The following is a 27,892-nucleotide window of genomic DNA, read 5'->3' on the forward strand; positions in this document are numbered from 1 at the left end:
TTCACATTCACTCACATCGGCTTCCTTTTATGCAGCGTTCCTCCCTTACAGCCAATTAGGAAATTCCAAGGTAGAATCCCAGCCTACATTTTTCCCCTCTGTGCTTAAAAGATCAAACATTTAAAGCATCTTTCTCTCTCTGTATTCCCTCAACCTAATAAGTAATGGCATTCCTGTGTTTTGTACCATAAGGGGAGAAAGCCTCTGCCTGCTTTCTCCCCTCACTTCCTTTCATGATAAGAGCTGCTTGTTGTGGAGACAGAGGGAGAGGTGTGAAAAGGCTGAAGCAGAGCTGTATCTATCTGCTGTCGCTTCGTTGGCCTTCAGAGCTTAATGATCTACTGACACTGATTCAATGAGCAAATATGAGCGTGCTTTATAGGAAGTCAGGGCACTGTTCAGGACAGAGTTCAGACTTTGCCTCCAGTTGTTTATTATTCATGAGCAACAGAGGCAGACAGTTACTGTATGAAGCTCAGCGACTTCAAAGAGGGGATGAATGTGTATGATGTACAGACCGCTATCACTGAATTACTTTGGTACTGAAGAAAACTGCAGGCAGGTTCTGCAGTTTTTTTTTGTATGCGCACCTCACAGTTTGAAAGCCTTTGGATCAATCAAACGAGATATAACATGTTAATTAGTGAGCTTTAGTGGGGCTGCTAGGTGGATTTTGTTACTTTTAGACAGAGCCAGGCTAGCGATTTCCCTCTGTTTCCAGTCTTTATGCTAAGCTATCCAGCTGCTGGCTTTAGCTTTATATTTAATGGAAAAATATCAGAGTGAATCTTCTAATCTAACTCAGCAAGAAAAGGAATAAGAGTATTTCCCAAAGAGAGAGAGAGAGAGCGAGAGTGAGTGAGTGAGTGTGTGTGTGTTACTAAGCTCAGGACACACGAGCCCTAAAATAGATTTGAGTTCAACCTATCTGACAAGAGAAGAGAGCTTTGACGAAGAGAATCAGTCTGTGCATGAGTGTGTGCTGAAGTGCAGTGTCCACACACACACACACACACACACACACACACACACACAATCTCACTCACACACACACCTACCGGGCTCTGCTCTGCCACTTCACCACACTGTCTTCCCAGCCAGCCGGTAAATCCCAGGGCTGAATATTGCATGAGCAGCTGAGCGCTGCAGCTGAGAGCCCCCAGCACACGTCTGAATAATGGGAAGGAACCACAGCAGATTGATTATTTTGTGTGTGTGTGTGTGTGTGTGTGTGTGTGTGTGTGTGTGTGTGTGTGTGTGTGTGTGTGTGTGTGTGTGTGTGTGTGTGTGTGTGTGTGTGTGTGGTACATTATGAGTGCTTGGTCTGACTACCACAGCAAAGCTCGGCTTGGACCTTTTTCACCTGCTACAACATGCATTATGTGTTTTTCTGGCACATTGTTATCAGGGTGTTAACAGGCCTGTCCTGTGCAGCTCAGTGAGTGAATCAAGGCACTAACACCGCAGTGAATAAGGGTCAACTCTCATTGGGGCCACAGATACTCAACTATATGCTAATGTGCTTATTTCAATATCAAAAATCAATGAGGGTAGACTCAATAACAGAAACCCCTCTCTGTATAAAGCAGCACAAACTACATCCTTCAAAATGACCATAAAGATGAATAAACACCTTTTTAAAGTTTTAACAAAAACATTGTAACAATTGTGAAAGTAGGATTTATTGCCTACCTAAAAGTACATTATTATCTGGCAAGCGTATTTAGGAGGGGTCAAAAGGAAGTGTGTAACTTAAAGTATGCAGACATAGCTATTTCCAGGTCATTTTTAGGAGTGTTGACAAAAGTGATGCAGGAGCAGTGGTGGAAGAAAAATTCAAATCAATTACTTAAGTAAAACCAGCAATACCACAGTATAAAAATACTCCAGTAGAAGTAAAAATCCTGCGTTCAAAATTTCACTTATTTATAAGTACAGAAGTGTCTGCAACAAAATGTACTTTTAGTGCTCATAATTGTGTGTGGCTACTCTGTGTTGTAGCATTATATTATTGGATCATTATTATTGAGGTATTAATATGTAAGCGGGACTTTAATGTTGTCGCTGGTCAAAGTTGAGCTAATCTTAAGTTCTAATGGGTCATATTTAATCAACTTAATTTGAAAAGTAACTATAGGTTTAAATGCTTCATTGATTGATTTAATAGACCAGTAAACACACAGGAGGCTTTCAGATTGAATGGTTATTTCATGCTCTGTTGTCAGCCTTTAAGTCCTCAGTATTAAAACCACATGTGCCACAACAACAATCAGAACGATAATCCAGTAAATAATAGTCCCTCACTGAGCATAAACAACCTTTTCTGTCAGAGTTGTGCTCTTGTATTCCTGCTGTGAGTTGGCTTCTCCAGAAAGGGGCAGTAATTGGGAGTTGTAGGCTGGCACATGTCAGCGCCTGAAACCAAAATCCTGTCAAAGACGGTCTGGCTGTCAAATCTGTTTTTGCACTGTCTAAAATAAAAAGTTGCATTGGGCTGTGACTGTGCAAATGCTGCTCTCTTTCTCTTTCTGTGCTCTCACACGCTTTCATTATGTAGCTTTGACTTTCCTCTTCTTACCTTTTGCTTGGTTTTCCCTATTTTTCTGTTTTGTTTCTCTCATTCCTTATCTCTCTCTCTCTCTCTCTCTCTCTCTCTCTCTCTCTCTCTCTCTCTCTCTCTCTCTCTCTCTCTCTCTCTCTGTGTCTCTGCTTTCTCTACATATAAACTCTCCGTCATGAATTTGCAACCTCATGGATGTTAGCTGAGCTCACGAATGTAGGACCGGTGGTTTGGGGAGGGCGGGCAATCTGGGAGCCGATCCAGCCCAGGACTCTCCATCTCAAAGCTTTCTGGCATCTCGCCTCGTGCCTGTCTCCACCAGGATAATGCCAACCCACAGGAGGGAAGAAAAACAAGAAAAGAGTGCCTAATCATCACTCTGAGACTTTCTTAACTTGAATCAATTTATGGCTTTTACAAATTCAGCACTTGGCCTCACCACAACAACACATGCGTCTTTTAGGAACGTAGAATATGTCAGAAAATGTCACATTTCAGTGTACTGATGTGTCCTTTAACCTGCGGGAAAGTAATATAGCTTCACAGTAATGCCTGCAACCACAAAAAAATTTATCAAATGCATCTGTTTTAACTTGTATCATGATGCTCTTATACCCATGCAATTCATAGTGCTTATTTTAAAGGGGATACAGGATTGTATTGTTACGTTACATTACATTTCATTTAGCTAACGCTTTTATCCAAAGCTACTTCCAATAAGTGCATTCAACCATGAAGGTACAAACTCTGAACAGTTTGTTTGTTTGTAGCATCATCTTCTTAGCTTAGGTGCAGTTGAAAGAGATGTTTTTATCCTGCGGTGATCCTTATTTCAATGGGAAGCTCATTTCAGTATTTAGGAGCCAGGACAGCAAACAGTTGGGATTTGGTGGAGTGATTAGGTGTCCCTCGCAGTAAGGAGGCAGCAAGCAGATTGGCCGACGGACCCTGATCCGTTCGCAGAGCGGTGTGCGGTGTGTGTTTACACGATATAACTTTTAATTGTAAAGTCATTGTGAATTATCCTATCATGCTACTCTTAATAGTACCAAGAAATGTCTCATAATGCTGAGGTCTGTTGTGTTTGAGTCGAGCTGTGTTGAAGCCAGTGTGGGAAAAGAGCCCACAATGCAGTTCTGCTAATAGCTGATAGACGGTGGCTCCAAAAAAATGTATGAGGTGAATAGAAAAAAACCCAAGTTCTCTTTCAAAATAAGTGTCATCACTGAAGTAAGTTGTTCCCATTGCTTCATATCTGCTGGATGTGTGAAAAAGCCAAGTGTTTGCTAACGAAACCGCAATATTAACTCACAAAGTAAATTCACGGCTTATTCTGCTTCACCCAAGTGGGTTGAAGTAAGATTTTGAATGCAGTCTAGCAGGTTAATTTCGACATACCAAAACAGTGCCACTGTTAACATCAGTATGCAGTGTCTATTACAGTATGTTTGTGGGCAGGACATGAAATTAACACCCGACCACCCGCCAAATGCGGGTGAATTTTGCAATTGGCGGGTAACACTGTCAATCTACCTGCCACGTTGGCAGGTAGCCAATGAGAATTGAGTGATTCAGACGCGTAACTATCGGTTAACGTACAAAACGTACAGCGAAAGAGCGTGCAAAACATTTCAGACCGCCCTGCCAACCTGTATACATTTTAACATCAATGTACGCTGTGACGTTTATTCACTCTAAAGTCAGCGGCTGCTGTTTCAATCCTGTCGGCTGTCTGCAGCGGGCGGGGCTGCTTAGTTCCCCCCGCGACTCACACACACACACACACACACACACACACACACACACACACACACACACACACACACACACACACACACACACACACACACACACACACACACACACACACACACACGGTGGATGCAGGAAAAACCGGAGATGAGACGTACAGGATGACCTAAATTGAGGACAGCTACGCTCATTATTGTAAGTGCAATGATAAGTTAAAGTCCAATAAGTACTTTATGAAACCGTATGAATGTGTGTCCCAGGTTAGGAAATTAACTAACAATGTCAAGATCAACAAGCCACTGACAGATATGTTTATATTTGATTCATTCAATAAATTATTATTTTTTGTCTTAAATCCACCAGCCATTTTCATATTGTACCAACATTTGCAGCATCCTGAGCCTTTTTGGTAAGGTTCCTAGGAAATCTCAGCCCAGAGTAATTCATTAATAGTAATAATTATTATTCTCCCCAAAACAAGTTTCCTTTTTATTTATTTTTTTAATAAGTAAATGTTTTTTGCAACTTTCACTGTCTATGTGAACCCCTATGCAGGATTATCAAGGCTGGCCCCCCTACTACAGCATGTGATGACGGCACAATGTCCACAACTAGGCTACCATGAATGGGACAGGATAGGTTCATAGAGACACAGCAGTTCCTGTTTTTCACCTTTTATGAGGCAAAAAAAAACTAGCTGGTAAAAAGTCACAGTGCCTGGTGGTCAAAAAAAGTTAACTTCAGGCCCTGCTTGTGGGACTCAGCTAAAGTCTGTGCATTCAAGTGTGGCCTCTATGTCAGATCTCTTCTCACTCACCTTTCCTGCCTCTCTGGACTGAAATGCTCAACAAAGCAGAAATACCTTGAAAGAAAGAATTCCCTCATGCATCTTGTTTACCAACTCCGTCTTGTGTCTGCAGCGGGTGAGGCATGCGGCGGGGGGCCGCTGGTGACTGGGGTGTTACAGAAGGTATGGCATGTCGGTCATTCCAGCCTGAGTGTGTAAGGCATGTTTAGAGTGGGCCTGGCGGGCAGGACACCATGTGGCCGCTGCTGCTGCTGCTTCTTCCTTCTTTGATGTCAAAGCATGCAAAATGATCTCCTTTCAGTATTAACACTCACACTGTATGTGTACAGCAAGCTGCAGCCTGTGTAATCCCAGTTACTATAGTGACAGTAACCCCGTCTGTACTGTGCGACGGGTGCAAGATGTTTCCTCACCAAGTCTCACTCTAAAGTGTGAAAGGGTGTAATGAAGTGGCCATCATCAAGAGAGGAACAGACTGCACACCTCAATGGAAAGATAAATGCAGCTATTATAATCACATCTTAAATGTTCAGCAGCTCTTACAGGGGATGCAGAAACGTTTATGAAGCCTTTCACTTGCTGGCAGATGTGAGGGCAATGGAACAGAAAATGACAGAGGATTGATTTTCTTTTTGAAAGTTAATGACCTATATACACACACACACACACACACACACTTATGGCAGTTGATGGACATATACGCTGCTACAGGGATTGGAGCTGTTACTTTAACGGTGTGATTGAAATTCGTAGTTAAGTGCACTAAATGTTTTAGTCTGAGAGCAATGTAAAAAGGTTTAATTGAAAGTAGGTGGTGCGTAAGATTGAATATATCTTCAATTTTAAGTATATTAAGCCTCAGTTCTGAAATATTTGTTTACAGTACCTTAAATTCCTATTTGCAGCAAACATCTCTCCACAGAAAGTTTATGTGCAATTGAGAAAGTGAGCCTTTCTCCTTTTTGGTTTTCCAAGGCCTCTATGGGTACCTGTACCATTTTTCCTATGTGACATACTTTGTTCGCTGCTGGATGAAGGATTTGTGCTCTGACAGGGAAAATAATCTGCCTCCCTGCACAGCCACTCCAAGGTTCCTCTTAGTCTGTCGAAAAATGGCATCTCTCAAAATACACTCAACTTTCTTCAGCTGAGGAGTTGTTTTCAAAGTGTCTCTGAAGGCTTGTTTTCACATTTATTCTCAGTGAGTCCCAAAGTGACAGACAGAGAAAGAGAGAGAGAGAGAGAGGGAAGGATTGCCAAACTGATTGAAAGATAGACAGAGGGGATGTTGCTTTTCCAGAGAATTTAGGTCACTTCAGCTCACACATTAATGAAACTGGAAAACATGTGAGCTGCATGAGAGGGGGATGCAGACAGAGTCAGTATGATGACTTCTAATCTTATGATTATCAGATGTCGGAATGAAGAATGGACACACAACAGATTTTTCATATAAACATTTGTTGAGTCTTTATAGACGCTGTACGTATACTAATAAATCACTTACATTAGCCCTCAATCACAAACACATGTATACGTGCAAAAACTAAATCCACAAAAAGTAATACTTTACTTATTTTCCAGTTATGCCATAGCTATGAATAATAAAAGATATGATCAACAGTAGACATTATTTTAACGAATGGCAGCAGTATTGTTGTATTGTTGCTATGGTTACCCACATTCTAATATTCCGTGCCCACTGATTTAGAACTCTTCCACCACCCTTATGCAGGTAACTATAGCGACCATACAGCAATGACGTTATCATCACTGAAACATGTCAGAAGGTAGCAGTTTAGTTGAGTCATTGTCACAATGTGTGGCCTCTGTTATCAGGTCCACAGTCAGTCCAATGCAATACTGAACTTGGGTGTCCATATTTTAATCAGTGGGTTTTTTGGTTTGTTTGTAGTCTAGTCTGGATCAACGACAGTTCATTTCCAGGAAAATTAGCGATGTGTGTTGCTGTTTTAAAACTCTGTTTGCTTTGGGAAATAACCACAAACTCCGAGCTAGCAAGCTACACGCTGAAAATGGCAAGTTTTAAAGAAGATGTGGGATCTATATTTTGTGAACAGTTAACTTCATTTAATATTGTATGTGGCGTTTTCTTTTGCGGGGTGTAAAAGTTCCACCAAAACAAGTTCCTTCCCGAGACTATTTTGCAGAGCCACAGTTGCTGCGTCCGGAACTTGGCGCCGCCAGGACGATTGTGATTGGTTTAAAGAAAAAAGCTTTTTCCCCCCTCCTATCCCAGAATGTATGTGTGGTGTAGCCAGACCTTACTCCACAGCGCTGTGGAGATAGGTCTGGCAATGCGAGACTAGTTTCTTTGTAGTCAGAAAGCTTGTGGAAAGTAGTGATCTCTTTGTAAAGACAGGCAGAATAAAATTACAGTTTCCAAATAGGTTTATTTCTAAATGACTTTGGCAATTTATGTGGATTTGTTGTTCAGATTTGACAACAGTTGTCAGACTGCAAAAAACAGTGAGAAACTGTAATAGGAAAAGTGACTATACATAAAACAGATACATGTTGTAGTGAAATGCATTACTCGTTTGACATGGATCCTTGATGCTTCAGCTCTCCTGACGGTGGTGCCCTCATGGAAAAGTCCGAACAGAAGAAGTGTATCAATTTAACGTTCATCGGATCGGCACTTAATGCATTCCAGCCTGTAAAGAGATGAGCACTCAGATTCACACACACACACACACACACACACACACACACACACACACACACTGTCTGACTGCACTCTACTTTATTCATAAGTGATGGTTAACCTGCACCAAAGAAGGAGAAAATATTTCCATGGCAACCCTGGAAATCCATGCAGTGTGTGAGCAGCTACCAATGTGTCTGAATTAAACAACATTATCACAGGCTGTCCAGACCGGCAGTGGTCAGTTTGGACACATTCATTTGTTTGCTTCACATTAACAAATCCCAAAGCACCCGAAGCCCTTTTTCCCGTGTGTGTGTGTGTGTGTGTGTGTGTGTGTGTGTGTGTGTGTGTGTGTGTGTGTGTGTGTGTACGCTTGTTTTACTATATTTGTGGGGTCCAAAAACCAGTATACTTGTGGGGTCTGCACAGCCTTGTGGGGCCCAAAATGCTGGACCCCACAAGGTTAAAGGGCTGTTTGAGGGTTAAGACTTGGTTTTAGGATTAGGGTTAGAATTAGGTTATGGTTAGGGTAAGGGGTAAGGGGCTAGGGAATGCATTATGTCAATGACGGGTCCCCACAAAGACAGTGAAAAAAAACATGTGTGCGCTTATATATATATATATATATATATACACACACACACACATATATATGTATGTATGTATGTATGTATGTATATGTGTGTATATATATATATATATATAATATGTGTGTGTGTGTGTGTGTGTGTGTGGGACTGTATGTGCAGCATCTGTCGATTTATTGCCAGTCTTGTGTTTCAAATATTAGAGGTAATCAGATCCTTCTGCTCTTCTTGGATTGAGCTGGACTCAGCCGGCCTGGAGCGGTCAAGTGAGGAAACATTAAAGTGACCCAGAGGTCGCTGCATGCTGTGAATCCATGAACTGATTGAAACAAGAGTAACAGTTTAAAGCCGTTAAACATCATAAAACAAGAATGTTGGGAAAAAGTAGAGAGAGGTTCGCTCTTCCTAAAGAAGTAGACATTTTAAGAAATACACATAAAGTTAGAAAAGAAGTTTAATATCAATCTGTATGCGCGTTAAGTATGGAGTTTGAGCCATGAAGCAGTAGCCTAGCTTAGTTTAAAGACTTAACCAAATTAACCAAAATTCTAAAATCCACCTATCAGCACCTTTTTTCAAGTAGGGGTGGGATAAAAAATCGATACAGCACAGTATTGTGATATTTACGATTTATATTTATTGCGATACATGGACGCAAAGTATCGATCTTATATTACACAAATTGTTATGTGTTATTGTTGTAGGTCAGTTTCTCTGCTTGACAATCCCGTTTTGCAGCAGTAAAATTGAAGTGAGATGAACAAACAGAAATGTTTTTTTTAGATAAAACAGATGTTGACAAAGGTGACAAAGGACATCATGTGAAGTTGGGAAAAAAGGTAATAAATTGCAATATATTGCATGTTTAAAATCGCAATAATATCGTATCGTGACCTAACTTTAAAGCTCACTAATTAACATGGCTCTTAGTTTATTTAAACAGAAATGTGTCAGTTTGTTTTTTTAGGACGAGTTATGTGGTATAACTATTTATTGACAAACTTTCAGTCTAAACTGCATTTTGTAAGCCTCAGCTGAACGCTAATGTATAGCTTTTAAACCCGCTGCTAACATGCTAGCATTAGCATATTAATATGTTGCTGTTTAGCATGTGATTTTTAGCAGGTCAGCATGTTAACATGTATTCATGGAGTAGCATTGCATTTAGCAGCATAAGTGTGTCGTTTAGCATTGTAGCATGCTTAAGTTAGCATTGACAAATTGGAGCAAATTACACCAAAATCTGAACATTGAGTCTTTTGAATCTGTCATTGATTGATGAAAGACAGTGCATCAGTGTATAACAACTTCAATCAAACTTGGCTGTGGAACAATTCAGGTGGGTGGGGATATTTGGCCTGTTTCTCTGACAGACTCAACTTAACATTGAACATCTAGAAGTACAACTATTTTCTGCAGAGACAAGTCATTCCTTCTGGCTTACAGCTGTGGGGAAAATAATTCATTTTTTAGCAGGAAAACAATCCCAAACATGGACCGAAGCCATGCCAGTATGCAGTGTGTAATCTAGGAAAGAGCAGTGAGTGCTGACATGTGTGGCTTTTTCTCCACAGTCACCAGACCACTGAGCATACCGGGGATATTAGGAAAGCAAAACCTACTGTAATGTCACAAGGCTGACCGCCTTCAGCAAGAGCTGCAATAATTCTTTAAATCTGCCAAAACCTGAACAATTGAAGCCAGACGGTGCAAACGATGGACACATATTGAGAAGTTCTGAGTCTCAGGAAACACTGACAAATCTTTTTTTGTTTTTACACACTAGTGAACAAGTCCAGATCAGAATAATAACTGTGAAGTTGCAGAAAAAAGGTGGTTCAGTATAATTTGATGCAGTCTGGCGTGCCAGCTCAGCCAGCCTGAGGTTTGTGAAAGATGTGGGAGTGCTGGAGGTCAGGGGAGTCACAACTGCTGTGCTCTGAAAATGATTTTCTTCTTTTGCTCAGCGCTGAAGTGTTGTTGGACATTGCAGAGTAGGCCTGAATCCAATTTCAATTTGGCGGATTCAGAAATTGGATTTTCTTTCAGAGATTGAAAGTTTAAAAAAAGCGTGACATGTCCAATCTCTTATTATGATACTGAATGCTTTATTTATCACTGAATTGCAGTTTCACTATACAGAACTGAAACATTACTGACTGTCTTTAAATCCTATTACAGTGCACTGCAGTAGAGACATGGGGCTGTAACTTTAAATAACACCTTTGAGCTCTGTCTGAGCTCGGCTGTGACATTCAATCACAAATAATGCAGAAATATGAAATTATAAATCCTATATAAAGTCTATCCTTTACCCTTTGGTTGCTAAGCCTCACTCTCAATGATACAGTACACAACACACAGTATTGCTGCTGCTGCTGCTGCTGCTGGATAAAATCATGTACAGGACCATCAGTTTTCAAGAATACAGAAAAGCAGATTCATTTTTCTTTTTTTGGCTAAATGATCATTCATTTTAGTGTTTTTTAAAAAAAAAATCACCTTTTAGCTCAAATTTCCTGGAATACCCATTGTCCGGTCGAGGAATCAAATGGAAGCCCTACAATGGCTCCTCTCATGATATCTGATACGCTATTAACTCAATTCTTACGTCGTGTCCAAGCATCTATTTTTAAGTGCCTCTGTGTGTTGGTGAGGTCCGGGGCTGGAGCAGGAAGTAGCAGTGTGAAGTATGGAAATGTCATTATCCATGCAGCTTGCTGCTCGGTGCAGAGGGGTTCGCTGTCTACGGTTGCCCCGACTCTCAGAAGGATCAAATCCAGGAGTTGAAACTGAACCTCAGATATTTCTGTTATCCAACCTTCACACAGTCGACATCTGCGCTCACTTTCTGACTATTCTCATGCCGCTCTCTTGACAACTGTCCCTTATGAAAACCCAATGCAGGGTAAATCCAGACAGCTAGCTAGACTATCTGTTCAGTCGGAGTTTTCGGTTGCACGACTAAAACAACTTTTGAATGTACACATGTTCCCCCAAAACTATTTTGTGGAGGCACCGTTGCTCTGTGCGGTGCTTAGCGCAGCCCAAGACAATTGTGATTGGTTTAAAGAAATGCCAATAAACCAGAGCACATTTTTCTCCCATCTCAGAATGCTGTGTGGACTAACCAGACCACACCTGGCAATGCCAGACTAATGTCAAGATATTAATAGCTAGTTAGCTGTTTGTGTCAATGAATACAGTTCAAAACACATTTTTCTATCCTTTTTGTGCCCCCAGAAAAAGAACAGCTTTCCGGCCATTAAGTCCAATAGTCTGAGGTCTTGTCTGTCTTGAAATATACTGTTAGTATCTGTGTTCCTCCAGAGTCAGCATGTCAAGAGACAAGCACATGAATGACTGGCAATGCTCATGACTTAGGGTCAGGTGTAGGGTGTCATCTCGTGTAACCCATGCTTGTACCGTCTCCTCTTACTGATCTTGGCTCTTCTTTCAGCCAAATATTCTGGCATGTTACAAATCAGGAGGTGAAGATCCAGAGATTCAGTCAGTTGTCATTTTACATTATCAAAGCAACTGTTCACCATCTAATGGTCGACTGTATGTGGGATTGGAACTTGGGTTTGACTTGGCCCTGGACCTTTATTTCCCTCCCAATCTTTTCTTTCTATAACCAATGTACACAACCTATTAAATGCAAAACCTTTAGCGATGCTAAACAGCGGCGGTTATGTCAGTTCAGACTGAAATACCTCAACAACTACTGGATGTATTGTCGTACAACTTTGTACAGATATCCATGGTACTCAGAGGATGAATCTTCCTCACTTTAAGGATCGTTTGACTTTTTGTCTAGCGCCACCATCAGGTTGACATATGTGGTTTTCCGAGTAAAGTCTGCAAAACTATTGGATGGATTGTAAAGACATTCATGCTCCCACTTTGTCCAATGCTTTAACACAATTACCTGCAAAACAAATGGCATTCCCATCAGCCTCAGCTGTACTTTGTGTTTAGTGCTAATTTGCTTGTCAGCAAATGTTAGCATGCTAATACGCTAAACTAAGAACATGGTGAACATGGTAAATATTACATTAGCATGTTGACATTGTCATCGTGAGCGTTGGATTACAATTATTGATGCATTAATGTGTTCATCACTTTAATGTTGCAGCTGATAAAGGTGGGCTAATTTTTAAGAACTTAATATTCTGTGGTGTAGCTTAATCCATAGAAACACGTAATTTATTATTTGATTTAAAATGTATATTAACAATGTGAATTTGCAAAGTAACTAGTAACTAAAGCTGTCAAATACATGTAGTGGAGTAAAAAGTATCATTTTTGCCTCCAAAATGTAGTGTATTGCATGTATAAAGTAACATAAAATGGAAGTACCTCAAGTACTTACTGTACTTCAAGTACTAGTTTTTAAGGAGTGACATTCTGCCACTGAAAGTAGTATTAGTGGCATTTCTCCAGGCATTGGATACATTTTGGTGGAGTAGAAAGTACAATATTTACCTCAGTGGAGAGAAATAGAAGTATAAAGATACACAAAATGATAATTAGTACCTCAAAATTGTACTAATGTCCAGAACTGAAGTAAATATAAATGGTATTAGGAAAGAAGCAACGGCAGCAGGAGCAGTAGTAAAGTAGCAGTGACTCTTATCACATTATGCACAGCTTTTATCTATTTAAAAAAAAAAATGACATCCTGTCAGCCTCACAGAGGAAATATTGATAAGCGTGTTGTCCCTCTACTATGTGTTTACACTCAGTACGGTGTTGTTGCGTCTCTGCATCAGTGACACCAAAACACATTCCTGTTGGTTTGTTGTTCTTGGCAGATGAAGTGATTGTGACTGTGCTATCAGGGCACCATACTGGGGCCTGCTGGTCCTCCCCCTCCGGCCTATGCCAGAGCATCTGTGCTGTGTACTGGATCAGAATATGGTAGGGCCATGCTACAGGCAGTGGGCTGTGTGTTTCAGCAGACCAGAGTCCCTCTGGGGCTGCAGCGATGGGACGGAACAGGTTGCTTTGCTGCAGCGCCAAAACAGCAGCAGTGTGCTTTGCTGTGTTGAATGTGTGTCCGTAAACACACAGACAGAAGCTCAGGGCACGAATGCATTAACTGGTGGCATTGAGTGTGTCCTCGACTTCAGCTCAGAGTGATAAAGGCAGCAGCTGTTGATTGAAATCTCTGCACTTGGCTGTATTGCTCTGATATATCATTCTGTGGATCAAAGAAGGAACAGAGAGGACGTCCGGCCTACACTTACTGCTGAGGCTGATAACTCCTCACTGCATCAACCAGTGTTGTTGTAGTTAAGTCTTGAGTTCCCAGTTTTTCCTGTCCAAGTCAAGTCACGAGTCCAGAGAATAACGACTCCTGTCGTGCTCCAGTACTCCATCACTGCCTATTACACATTAAAAAGTAGCCAGAAACGTCATCCAAATTCCGAGTCCATGCATTCATTTCATGAATGCTCAAGTCCAATTTCATAAATCCTCGAGTCAAAGTCCAAGTCATCAGTGCGTGACTCCAAGTCGAGTCACAAGTCCAGAGAATAGCAACTCGAGTCGGACTGGAGTCCGAGTCCAGGACTTGAGTACTCCATCACTGCTTCAACAGAGCCAGATTCAATAGAGCTAGACACATTCTAGCCAGCTGCTGAAAAGGTGTAAATACACTTCTCTCCACGCCTATAAGTACTCTTTAGTTCTACCTAGTGTAACTATTTCAGAAGGTTTTAGGGAAGTGGAGTGATTCCAGCGATGTCAGGACTTGCAGTCATAAAGAAGGTGTAACAGTCCTAGTGTGTATATCATCCCTGCTCAGCACAACCATTGAAAACCAGTGAAAGCGAGTGCCTATGGTGGCAAAAAAACAAACAACCTTTGTCTTGATGTAACCCATCCATCTGTGTGTTTGTGGTAGTTGATGGATAGATACTAGGGTTTTTTTATTCCTCTGCTGGGATTTTTAGCCGTTTCCAAACTGCTTCAGGTATGACACCACCCTCTGGACTGGAGATATGGCCTGCCTCAATTTGCATTTGACACAGGAAAGTATGTGTGAATGGTCTTAAATAACAAATAAGTGTTGTCTGAACACATCCAACGGCAAAAGTGTTTATATGTATACCAAGTGTGTATACTTTAAGAGAATCTCTCCTTTCATTTGTGTTGATCATGAAAAGAGAGAGCTTGAAAGAGAAGTTCAGGTTCCACGACACTGTTCCACGGACGCTGTGTTTGAAGCGTACTGACACTTTTCGCTATTGCATATCACTATAAATATAATAAATAAATACTTTAAATAATACCACTTTAAGTTGCACTCATCTCAAAATTGTGTGACACCAACCAAAGAGAAATGGGTCAGTACAGATCCTCTTACAAATGGAGTGCTGTTTCATTAGACATATCATTTTAGTGCTGTTCCTTTGGACAGATTAGCTGCTCGAGCACACAGTACTTAAATTATAAAGCCATTGTGTGGGATAAAATGTGACTTTTTAGCAGAGCAGTCTGTGTGGCAGATATCAATTGGCTGCCTACGCAAACCAACATCCAGTCACCTAGCATAACTGAAATAGATGGTGTTGTGGGCTTGGGACCAATGGGAACAGGGTAGAATACAAAACAGGAGTACAAGAATGCTGCGTATTGTCTGTGTGAGAACTGAAGACAATGCAAGCCTTCATTGGCTTGTGTCCATTGTGCTTGGGATTTCTTGAGCTCAGCTGAAGAAGAGAAAGGTCTTCATTCAGCCTGCTGGGCCTTCTTCAAACCTGCCATTGTCATCGCTTCTTCTCTCTACGTCCCGATGTTTTCCTTTCTCTCGAGGCTGATTGATGCCCCCCTGCTGCAGAGATGCAGCGTTATGTCACTCTGTGACACACTGTGTGGTTTTGAAAGCCCTTGACTTGGTAGCCCTGATGGTTCTTTTGTTTGGTGCCTCACCTTTTCTCGTCAGTGTTTTGCCTCCAGTTCTCAAAGTAGGAGAATTGGAGAGGAGTTAAATTACATCCAAAGTCAACTCCTCAGTCCTTAAATGACAGTGGATATCGGTGTATTACTGTTGCCTCCCTCCACTCAGCGCTGAGCACTTTTCTCTCTCCTCGGTCACTCATTGTCACACAGTTTTGACCCACATCTTTTACTCTGTGTGACAATAAACCTTTGCTTAAAAAGAAGAAAAATCAAATCATGAAGGTGCTCTTTGGAAGGGAACACCAAAGTTCAAAAAAGAAGAAAGGTCCAAGGCACTCTTTTTGCAAAAAAGTTAAAAAGCCTTTATTATGATTGCTATTTCATAGTGAAATTGTTAGTACAGTAATGTGCATCTGGTTGCTACCTAGCTCTATTTTTAATATACTAACAATTTCAACATGAAATAGCCATGTAAATAAAGGCTTTTTAACTTTTTGCAAGAAAGTGCCTTGGACCTTTGCTGTTGTTGAATAGCCTTTCCCGCTGCTGAACGACATTCAATGTTTTACCCCAGAATAATTTAGGAGTGATGTCATTCCACGTTGGTTTTGCAGTAAAAAAACAAAATAAGCCTTTAGATTGTGAGCCCGTTCAGAGCAGCTCTACTGAATGATTCAGTCAAAGGAACCAAAGAGTGGCTCAAAAGAACAAAAAACTTTCTTTTTCACTTTCTTCTTTTGAGGAAGTGTCTCAAAAAGAATCGTGACGGGCTTGCTAAAGCAGCACCCCCCCCCCCACACACACCCACCCACCACCACGATGCCACCATCCTGCTCCAGTGTCTCTATCCTGCTCTGCTCGCAGAGGCCTGTCTACTGGACCACTCAGACAAAGTGGTGGTAAAAGGGGATTTAGCTCAGCCTGCCACGACACCCTCGGTTCACATTAAGTTAGTCGAACAAGTGCAGGAATTTTGAAATGTTTCTGTGATCTTTAGCCAGTTCTTCCTCAGTCGCTCCGGTGACCAGTTTAGTCTTTTGTTGAGAAAACATTTTAAATTTTTTATCACTGTCTTTAAATAGGAAGCTAGGGCCAGGACACGATTAGCTTAGCGTAGCATATAAAGACTGGAAGCAGGGGTAAATACCTCGCCTGGCTTTGTCCAAAGTTTAGTAAAATCCACCCACTAGTACCTTTTAAATGCACCAAATAAATACATATCTCTTTTGTCTCCTTTCGTACATAAACAGAAAGAAGAAACAAGTTGTAATTTTATTTGTATTTCCATTTGTGTGCAACTGAGAAGGACATTTTACATCTAGAGAAATTAACGTGGCAATATGCTTTCTGGTGGACAAACTACAGTATGTAACATTTGAATTACCTTAAAGTGCTCATATTATGCTTTTTGGCTTTTTCCCTTTCCTTTATTGTGTTATATATCTTTTTGTTGTGCACGTTATAGGTTTACAAAGTGAAAAAGCCCAAAGTCCACCCCAAAGGGACTTACCATCTCCAACAGAAAACACTGTTCACAAACTGCTCCAAACAGCTCTATTGTAGTCCAGCCTTTACTTCAGAGACAAACGTGGTCACTTTGGAACACATGTTATAATGCTCACCTAGCTGCTAGCGTGGCACGCCCTCATACTCTGCTTCTGACTGGCTAGTAGTCCTTACCTAGCTACTGCGCATGTGCGACTCCCAACAAAGATGGAACAGAAGTGAGATGTCTCACTCTGTAGCTAAAACAGAGAGCTCAACACACAGGGTGAAAAGAGGAGCTGCAGCAATGTGCAGTACAACAAAGATATGGTGTTTTTTGAAAATGAAATCACATAAACCTATTCTGGCACAACCTCTAAACGTACTTTTGGCATTTCTGTCCTGCCATTTTGTATTACTTATCAGCCTACACATATACAGAGATATCAATAAATCTGTGATAAGCTAATGATGTCAGCCAAGATAATGTAATGGTCTGATCTGGTAAAACACTGACAGCTGCCTGCTCACACATTTCTAGCCGCTCAGCATAAGAGTATCACATTAACACCTGCTGTATGTTGTGAAATGATCATGCCAGCCCAGGGTCATTAAACTTGTTGATTGATGATGACATGCAGTGTTTACAGTTGTAAACCGTTTAATGAATACAGTCTGTTTTTGTGTGTGTGTGTGTGTGTGTGTGTGTGTGAATGACTCATCTGTTTTTGCACATTAAAAAACAGCCCAGTGGTGCTAAACTCTCTCTCTCTCTCTCTTCAGATTATGCAGTCTGACTCTGAAGAAGCTGATAGTGATGAGGGAACTTGATAAAGAGCTGATCTCTGTGGTCATAGCGGTTAAAATCCAGGTATGTTGTACAGAAACGGACACAATTGAGCGGGCGTGTACAAACCTGCTACACACAAACAGATAAATATATATGAATAATATCTAATATGTCCAACCCGTGCTATATATCTCACCCCCTGATGAAGGGCAGAAGAAGGACCATAGTGGTTTGTTTTTTTACTGCTGATCATTTTAAATGCATGTTTTATTGTTCTTTTAATTTTTTCCACCTTCAAACGAGTTGTAAGAGACTTGTTTGAGATGTGATCCAGTATATTGGGGTCTATTGTTTTGCCAAAGATATGTTCCCATGCAACTGTGACCAGTTGCTGAGCAGAAAATAGGTCAAATGCATTAAACATGTACAGTAAAATAGACTAGCTTGCTTTGTAAAATTGTAGGATTTGCACTATGTTCTCACAGGTATTAAAATGTGTCGAATCCTGTTGAATTAATTCTACTTGCATTGCACCACTGCTGCAGAGGGAAAAACAGAGACACAGATTACCTCTTAGGGAAGAGTTCCCACAAAATTGAACACCAACCTTCTTTTTATGTTTTTCCACAGGGCTCCAAACGGGTTTTGAGGTCCCATGAGATAGTGCTGCCACCCAGTGGGTCTGTGGAGACTGATCTGGCTCTCACCTTCTCACTGCAGGTAAAAAAAAAAAAAAAAGTCCCCATGCTGCTGTTTGGCTTAAAATAAACATTGTAGGTCGCCAAATAAACCATTTATGAATATTTTTTGGGTCTTTATTTGCTGTTTTTTTTATTGAAGTGAGATCTTACAGATTTAAGTATGTGTGGGATGAGTTTTTATTAAACCGGTTACTATGGCAACTGTTCAAATATGCATTAGATATCAAGAGATATGAAGCTCTCTTTTGTATATTGCTGAAATACAGTGTTAAAAGATAAGGCTATATTCTGTATTTTTGTTATTGCCAACAAATCCAAGTCCTTCTCTCTATGCTTTTACAACTTCTCCAGCTTCCCTCGTTCCTTCTGAAGATGTACAACTTTAAAAACAATCACAAATAAAGAAGGTTAAATAATTTCCCAAAACAGCAGAGGACTGTAGTTTTATTAAATACCTATTTTCCTGATCATCTTCTCACAACAGTTGATTATGTCACATGAGAGATTTCTGTGGGTGTGGCTCAATTTGAAAAAGGTGATAATAGTCACATAATTAGCTGCGTTTCAATCAAAACATTATGACAGGGCGCCTGGGTAGCTCACCTGGTAGAGCGCACGCCCACGTGCAGAGGCTCAGTCTTCGCGGCGGTGGCCGTGGCTTCGGTTCCGACCTGCGGCCCTTTGCTGCATGTCATTCCCTCTCTCTCTCCCCTTTCATGTCTAGGCTGTCCTATCAGATGAATGAATGAATTTATTAAGTCATGCATATTCTATATATGAGAGAAATACTTACATTTAAAGTCAAGTTTTCAGGGGTTTTACAAGCATTACACATTATTTTTCGGGGACTATTTTCAGTTGATTTGGTGCTCTGGTGAGCATTTACAGTACCCATGTATATCTTAGTGAAGGAACATGTAACCCAGTGCAGCAGTGTGGCTCACTGGTGTTTTTTTGTGTAATAGTTTTTGTGCGACAGTGGAGCTCTATGGCACAGAGCAATAAGATTCATCATGCAATGCACAGACACTACTTAAAAAGGGTCGATTCTTTGCTGGTTTTGGTCTTTTGATGGGATTTGTTGACAATAAGAAAAATATAGAATATGAGCAGTTAAATTCTAAGTGAGTCATTTGTACTTTTTCTTCTTTTCCCGGTTTTCTCTCCCTTCAGTACCCTCACTTCTTAAAACGAGAAGGAAACAAGCTGCAGATCCTGCTGCAAAGGCGGAAGAGATACAAGAACCGAACTATCTTGGGCTACAAGACTCTGGCAGTGGGATCTATCGATATGGCCGAGGTACAATATGACGTCACTGTAACAAACCTGCATCCATGTCATCTATGTAAAAGTTCATGATGGTTAATATTGTTTGTAGGGGAAAACAAGGTTGCAGCTTACTCCCGTTGCACTTTTTGGAGGCAGGAGCATAAGAGTGCATCAGCTCTAACAGGCTGTTTGTGTCAGGACCACTGTGGAAATATAATGAGAAAATGGTGGATGTTGGAGCTGCAGGTTGACATTTACTAGACCTGGTCCTCCTCATCGTCACCTGGGGATTGGCAGTGCCTCCTGTACTATAAATCTTAGCTCTTTCGCCCTTTAATTAGTTGGAAAAATAATACTTTTATCTTTGAAAGACTACAGATAATTTCATTTTTTCTCAGTATTAATTATCCTTAGAGAAATAAGGAAAACTCCCTTGTTAAAAAAAAAAAAAAGACAAGTAATCTTGAGGCTGTTTTTGTCAAGCCAAAAATAACATACTTCCTTCAGATGAATATCTTCCAGTGCAGATGCTGCAGTTGCACTAAGACATTCCCATATGGCTGACAAGGCTCTGTGGAGCTTATTAAGGTCATATTTCAGCAGCTGAGGAAAGAAAAAGAAAACATTTTGGCGCCTGTGAGGGAAAAAAAGAAACCCACTGTACTTTACCACAAGAAGAAGAAGAAGAAGAAGAAGAAGAAGAAATGGTTCTCAGTTTTTTAAGTCAAGGATATGAAGAGGCTCTAACACAACATACCACACGAGATATGTACGGTGTAAACAGCTAAAGGCTGGTTTCACCGGACTGCAACAGAACAGAGAGACTCGTCCAGATTTGGGGCGGCGCTGTCCTGAAGTGACCTGGTTGGAGCTGTGAGTTTTTAATCTCTGGAGTGTAACATTTGTCCAGAATTTATTGGCACTGAGTAAATAATTAGGTCCTGTTGAGCCAAACACAGCTGCTTCAGTAGAGCCTCAGTTTCAAACAGCAGAAAACGCTGGCTGGTTAAACTGAGCAGCTCCCAGGTGTGAATGTGTGGGTTTGTGCAGATAAGGTAATAGAAAGAGAGCAAAAAAGGTAATTAAGATACAAACAATTCTTTGAAATCAAGTCGACTACCCTCAGCGATATGCAACTACAACTTTTTTTCAGGATTTTCTACTTATGAAATTAGATTTTAAGCATTACAGGGTTTTAAAACAGTGATACCAACAGAGTAATATTTGTTACAGTAGTTCAACCTGAATAATTAGAACGGGAAATCTGTTTTACAGTACACTTTTTTTTTTTTTTCTTTCTGCCTCAGTCACTTGAATTACATTTCACAATTCAAATTCTATCTCCAAAATTCCACATTCAATTCAAATTTAACACAGTATATCTGGGCCTGCAATGCATTATGGTATTTAGAGTTGACGACTGCAGGTAGATAACTTGATATCTACCCAATAATAAAAAAATATATTTATATGCTTATTTTGTCTTCTCACTATGTTTTGTGTCTTTTGCGTTCTTGTTTTATTGACCTCTTCTGCCTTGCTTTGTCTGTCAAACTCTGTTTTTGAAGGTGCTGTATATATAAAGTTGTTATTATTATTATTATTATTATTATTATTATAATAAAGGTCCTAAGATGTGCATCAGCAATTTTGTCTCTCAAGGCGTGTATATTTCTTGTAATGGACAATTTTGGGGTACAAAGAATCAAAAGATCTGCGAAGCAAGCTCAGATCATTCAGTCTCATGTACGTTAGTCTTGCATTGCCAGACCCTCCTCCACAGCGCTGTGGAGGAGGGTCTGGCTAGTCCACACAGCATTCCGTGATGGGAGAGAAATATGCTCTGGTTTATTGGCATTTCTTTAAACCAATCACAATCGTCTTGGGCGGCGCTAAGCCCAGCACAGAGCCGCTGCAAAATAGCCTCGGGAAGGAACTTGTTTTGGTGGAACATGTGTACGTTCAAAGGTTGTTTTAGTCGTGCAACAGAAAACTCAGATTGGACAGATAGTCTAGCTAGCTGTCTGGATTTACCCTGCAGAGATCTGAGGAGCAGTTAACCACAGTCCTCAGAAATCCACCGGAGTTTAAAATGCCAATACAAAGAAAGCAGAAGGTAACGGATATCGGCGAAAAGTCGTGCATCCAACGGAATTTCCTGCGGCACCGGAGCAATCCCAGAAGTGGAACGTCGAGGAAAAGGACTACATGGACGTGAAATATCCCGCTCACTACATTCCCCCCCATCTCTCTCATGTTGTGCCTCTGCTCTCCTTTCTCTCCCCGCTCCCAGGTGATGCAGCACCCGACTGAGGGAGGCCAGGTTCTGCCTCTCTGCAGCAACCAGAAAGACATGCTGGGCAAGGTGGCCGAGATCTGGATCTTTTCCCTGTCCAGTCAGCCAATAGACCACGAGGAGGCAGCCCTGCAGGGAGGACAGAAGATCAAATGCTCCGGTACACTCTGCCTTTCATCCCCCCGCCCCCTCTGAGGTTAACACGGCAGGAAGCCATCGTAATCACCCAATATGCTCGACGGGCTAAACGGAGCAGAGATCACAGGGTTCAGAGTGTTTTTTCCCCTCTCTAATTGTGCAGAAAGCAATAAAATTCAGGTAGCCTCGCGATCTGTGTGTACTGTACATCATGAATATTTAGAGCCTGGACTGTTTGAACCTCACACCATAAAACCAGTTTCTTCCCCTCTTCAGTCAGCCTCACCAACAAGGCCCCCAACCCCTCCACCCATCCCTAGTCTCCACACTTTGCAATAACCTTCATCCTGGACTATACATCTGCCCATTGCACTTACTATATATTTTTTGCATTCTTCACTCAACCCATTCAGCCTCTTTTTCTTATGCTAAACATCTATTTTGTATGTATACATTTGTTTCTGTTTGTGTTAGGGCTGCACAATTAATCACAGTTTTATCGAATACGCAATATGGATCAGTGCAATATCCAAATCGCGGTGGGGGGTTGTGGGGGGTGCGGCGCAATATCAACGTCCTGGTCTACAAATCATATCCTACGGACTAACTAACAAATCACATAAATCATTTTAATTATTTACATTTTATTATTTTTCAATGAACATGAGAATAATGATACAAAAACGATCATTCCCTCCAATATCGTGATATTTTCCTCATATCGTGCAGCCCTAGTTTCTGTATTTCTTGTTTATTTCTTATTTACGTTTAAAATGTTTGTTTGTGTATGTATGCACCATTCACCAAGGCAAATCTCCACGTAGGTGTAACTCACTGTGGCAATAAACCCTTTTTCTGATTTCTGATGTCAAATTTAAAGGGTCATTGAAATATGTATGAGGCGTCTTCTGCTCGCCAGCCTTGATTAAACTCCCTACTTGTCCTCTCTCTGCTTTAGATAACTACTCGGAGGAAGAATACGAGAGCTTCTCCTCGGAGCAGGAGGCCAGTGACGACGCCGTGCAGGTACAGGTGAGTCGGCTCTGGGAATCACTGGCAGGCAGGCAGGCTGTTAAAGTTCATCATGAGGCAAGGCAAATCAATTAACCTCATGCTGGTTAGTGGCAAGCCGGTAATAATTAAGCACTCAGTCAGTTGGAATAAAAGATCTGTACTTGCACTTCATGAGTTCTTAAGAAAAACTTTCAGTGGTGGAAGAAGTATTCAGATCCTTTATTTAAGTAAAAGTACTAATACCACACTGTAAAATACTCTGTTACAAGTAAAAGTCCTGCATTGAAAATGTTATTTAAGTAAAAGTATGAAAGTATCATCAGGAAAATGCCCTTAAAGTATTAAAAGTAAAAGTACTCAATGCAGAAAAATCCTCCCATTTTAGAAACTGGAAACGATCCAAACAGTTCTGTCAATCAACTAAGTGTTTAATGGTCTAATTATTTCAGCTGTATATGTAGGCCGTTATACTGTTGGCTAGTTTAATTTATAAAAAAAACATAATTTATAAACTACATGTGTTTTGTATAAAAATCTTAATTTGTAAAGCAATAGTAAGATATGTTAATAGACAAATATGTGATTTTCCATTACACTAGTAACTAAAGCTGTCAGATGAATGTAGTGGAGTAAAAAGTACAATATTTCTCTCTGAGACTAGCGGAGTAGAAGTAGAAAGTGGCATGGAAAGTAAAGACTAAAGTAAAGAGTTCCTCAAATTTGTACTTAAGTACAGTACTTAAGTAAATGTACATTCCACCACTGCAAACTTTGGCTGTTTTATGAAAGGCTGTATTTTAACGTCATTGTGTGTTGTTTCCAGGATCTGGAGGATGACGAGTACGATGTGAGAAAGCCAAAGAAGCAGAGGAGGTCGATTGTAAGGACCCCCTCCATCACCAGAGTAAGAGGCCTGGCTAAACTATAAAGAAAGTTTGAGCTTCCCTACCCACAAGGGGTGGGGAAATCGAAAATCGTATGTATTGTGATTTTTTTGCGACGATTTTTAAAGAGAATCAATATTTTTTATTTAATTTTTTTTCCCAATGATTCACCTAAATCCATGGTCTGTGTGAAAATAAGACGGTGCTCTTTGGTAAGGGCGCATGAACAAATCCAGTAAGCATCAGGAAAAAAAATCCAAAGGCACTCGTAATTAGAAGAAAGGCAAAATGTCGTTATTACATCTGGCACATTCAACAAGAATAAAATTAAAACCATCACTTCATCACATTTTGGCGTCCAGCCTTCTTCAGGAAGTTACAGGAAAGATATGACGTTAAACTAAATAATGCACCAGTTGTGAGCAAAACGGTAGTTATTTAGTGTCGATTTAGATAGATAGATAGATACATACATACATACATACATACATACATACATACATACATACTATACTATACTATATTATACACTCACAGAAATTTAAAGAGTTAACGATTTGTGAAGTGATTACAAAGGTCTGGTATGGACTGACCATGTGATGCAATGACCATGATAAGGTGCTATGGTAGAGTGTGTGCAATGGTGGTAGTGCAAAAGTGAACAGTGCAATAGCTTATTATTAAATATTAACTATGACTATGAAAAGACAAGAATATAAACATAATAGAATTGCTTGACAAACAAGAAAAGAAATAATATACTTTAAGAACAATATATAAAAGGGAATAAGTTGTAAGATGTAGATGCTATGACCACAGTCCAGATTGTGTAGGAATTAAATAAATATAAATAAAGTAATAAATATAAATATTTATTAAGCAAGTAATGCTTTCAGCACAGACAAACCCACCTGATCTGGCGTAAGCTTTCCTGTTGCATTTTAAAGTAGGAAAGGTGACGGGGGATCAAGACTTCCCTTTCAGTTCAGCAGACCGTATGTTCTCTGTAAAAAGACTTTGGATTGCTTTTGCATTTGTTAGAAGAATACAGTGTGTGTTCAGGTACTGCAGTTGAACTTACACTGTAAGAAAAGATACACCATATCTACTCAACAAAAATGAGGCAACAGATTACAAGCAATATTATTAATTAAATTTCACATGGTTTGGTATTGAGTAAATATGAATTAAATGAGACCCTTAATAGTTATCCTTTTAATATGAGTATATTCGAATAGAAAACAGTACAAAATTAATTATAACCTTAACAAAAATATTGAGTTGATTTGAAAAAGATAAACTCCCTAATGTGTAAATAGTACTAATAAAAATGTATTTAATTCTACATATCAATGATATATAATTGAGTAATAATCATCTACATTAATCTGCACATCGATTTGAATTTAATCAATGAATGCAATGAATTAAATCTAAATATTCTTTCTTAGGAATAACTAGTCTATGGCCCAGAAAGTACAGAACTTAACAAATACTCAAATAAGAATTTTATTAGCAATTCACTTTTGTGCTTTCGACTCATTATAGTAGTGCTGGGCAGTATGCCGATATACGGATATTAATTTCCCATATGATATGAATTTTTCACATGCCGTAATACCGGCGCAACGCCGCAGAGAACGTTACGGCCAAATTGATCTGCAAATGACTTCAGAACGGGAGCTCTGTTAACTTCGTACCCTTCTCACTCATGGTTGTAAATTTACAATGACAATTAACCCACATCTAACTCTCTTTCATAGGATAAAACACCATAGCACACAACTATTTGTGACTTTAACAATTTTTAACACTAATAATTTTACATTTAGCCTACAAATTTACACAGCCAAACGGCATGCTGGGTAACATTATAGCTGCTAGCTAGCTAGGTTGACAGGAAGTGCTTTTCAATTAAAATTAGCCTGATTACATTGATTTGAATTAACTCAATATTCTCTCTATTTGGGATTAGATAAATACAATGGTACATTGGTATGCTACAATGGTTGGAAACACAATCATATTGAATATATTTTACCTAATACATTAATTCAACCACAGAATCATTTCTTACAGTGTACTTCTTAAAAAACCCCACCAATAAACACCTCATTTTGTTCATACTGCAAGTGATTCATACACAGACGGTCAAGTAATATTGAACACCTTACGATGAGCTTTAACTAGACAGTTTTAATAGGTTTTTGCTTGTGGGTGATATAGTTGTATCAGTATGCAGAAGCAGGAGATAAAAGCCCCAGAAAGCAGATGAGGCATGATGTTGCTTGATTATTGATTTACATGAGCACACGCAGGGAAATCAATACGCAGGCAACACTGCAAATGCATCTACTGCCGGTAAAATGACTAAAATGCAGGAGCTCAGTGGCTGTATCTGTTTTCACCGTGTTGGATTCTTGATGGGCTCTGTAGTAAATCCTACCTACTGTACTGTAGGTCCCAGACTGACTTGTGATTGTGTGTTTGTTCTCCTGTATTTTAGCAGCAGAACTTCAAGCAGCGCGTGGTGGCTCTTCTGAAGCGGTTCCGAGTTTCAGATGAGGTGAGTTTTCTCTTGCGTTTGTGTTTGAACTCTTGACTCTTAGCCCCCCCCCATCAGGATCAGCACTGGTCACTTTATAAAAGACACTCATAAACACTTTCACTTTTATTTTATATTTTTCCTTTATATTGCACATTTCCAGTGTCTTTAGTTGTCTATAACGTTTGGTTTTGTCTCACTTTTGCACTATTCAGGATGTATCATTGTATTGTGTGTGTCTGTGTGTGTCTGCGTGCGTGTCTGAAGGTGCTGGACTCTGAGCAGGATCCTGCAGAGCCGCCCCCTGAGGTGGAGGAGGAGGACCTGGACCTGGACAGCGTAGAGTTTGAGAACCCGAGTGACAGCGGCCCGGAACTAGACGACGACGACAGCGTCCTCAGCACGCCAAAACCCAAACTCAAGTGAGTGTTTCCCAGCGGTATTGAGGATGTCTGTGTTTATTTGTGAAACACTTGGCTTATATTGGGTGTTGCAGGCCAGATAATGATGATGATGATGATGATGATGATGATAAAGTAAAAATGCTTCACAAAAAGTCTGAATTCCATTATTAGACTGAAATTCCAATATCCATGTCCTTCCTTAAACCCTGCAGAATACACTGAGGCTGAAACTACCAAAGGCTGCTTTACGATACATACATCCTTGTTAATAAAGCTGTACTTACCTAATATTTTGTGCTAATGCGTTATTGCAATGAGATTTTAATGTCACCTTTTTTTTAATGCATATATTTAGGGTTTTCTCTATGGTTGTCATTCTCTGCAGGGTCGGAAACGGAAACAACTTTAAGTTAATGAGACACCTCATTAAAACATAATCATAAACTTAAGAGTGCTCCAGCAGTTTTGTATCACATTTCAATAAAAAAAATTCAAAAAAGAATGATCAAAATCAAAGCAGCTGAGGCTTATATATCCTGACTTGCTTGGTTTAATGCTTCTTGCGGTCAGCGTGGTCTGGGCGGTACGGACAGCACGCATGGTTGCCCCGAGCATCTGGTCGTTCATACTGATTGCAGTCAGAGCGGCTCCAAGAACGGACTTCTTCTCTTCTGTCTGTGGGACCCAGTCCGCCTTGTTACAAAATCTTGGAGGTGCACGGCTCGGCGTCAGGGGCAAAATGAAGGGGTGGCTTCTTGGGCTTCAGTCCTGAATGTTTTCTTAAAAGCCCTGAATCTTGGGCGCCCAGATAGCTCAGTTGGTAGAGCGACCGCCCATATATAGAGGTTTACTCCTCGACGCAGCAGGCCAGGGTTTGACTCCGACCTGCGGCCCTTTGCTGCATGTCATTCCCCCTCTCTCTCTCCTTTCATGTCATCAGCTGTTCTGTCAAAAATAAAGGCCACAAATGCCCAAAAAATAAATAAATTATTTAAAAAAGCCCCAAATCTTTGAGGTTTTAAAATAACTTCTTCTTTGTGTCATTTTCCCTTCAGTCTCTCTGATGCTGTTGACGCCAA

At 40.3% G+C, this 27,892-nt stretch overlaps 1 protein-coding gene across 5 annotated transcripts in view; it reads left to right on the forward strand.

Moving 5' to 3' along the window:
* Nucleotides 1–27,892, forward strand: part of pacs2 (phosphofurin acidic cluster sorting protein 2) — a 69,449-nt gene that overhangs the window by 19,613 nt on the left and 21,944 nt on the right. For 4 of the 5 annotated variants that reach the window (XM_035994876.1, XM_031309853.2, XM_035994878.1 and 1 more), the window contains exons 2-9: nucleotides 17,556–17,643; nucleotides 18,193–18,282; nucleotides 19,437–19,562; nucleotides 21,826–21,988; nucleotides 22,925–22,998; nucleotides 23,804–23,884; nucleotides 26,371–26,430; nucleotides 26,677–26,831. In XM_035994876.1, the coding sequence (XP_035850769.1) occupies nucleotides 17,556–17,643; nucleotides 18,193–18,282; nucleotides 19,437–19,562; nucleotides 21,826–21,988; nucleotides 22,925–22,998; nucleotides 23,804–23,884; nucleotides 26,371–26,430; nucleotides 26,677–26,831 (837 nt within the window). The remainder of the gene's footprint in view (nucleotides 1–17,555; nucleotides 17,644–18,192; nucleotides 18,283–19,436; nucleotides 19,563–21,825; nucleotides 21,989–22,924; nucleotides 22,999–23,803; nucleotides 23,885–26,370; nucleotides 26,431–26,676; nucleotides 26,832–27,892) is intronic. The other variant, XM_035994877.1, reaches the window with a different exon arrangement.

This window comes from Sander lucioperca, chromosome 18, assembly GCF_008315115.2.
Source record: "Sander lucioperca isolate FBNREF2018 chromosome 18, SLUC_FBN_1.2, whole genome shotgun sequence".
NCBI lineage: Eukaryota > Metazoa > Chordata > Actinopteri > Perciformes > Percidae > Sander > Sander lucioperca.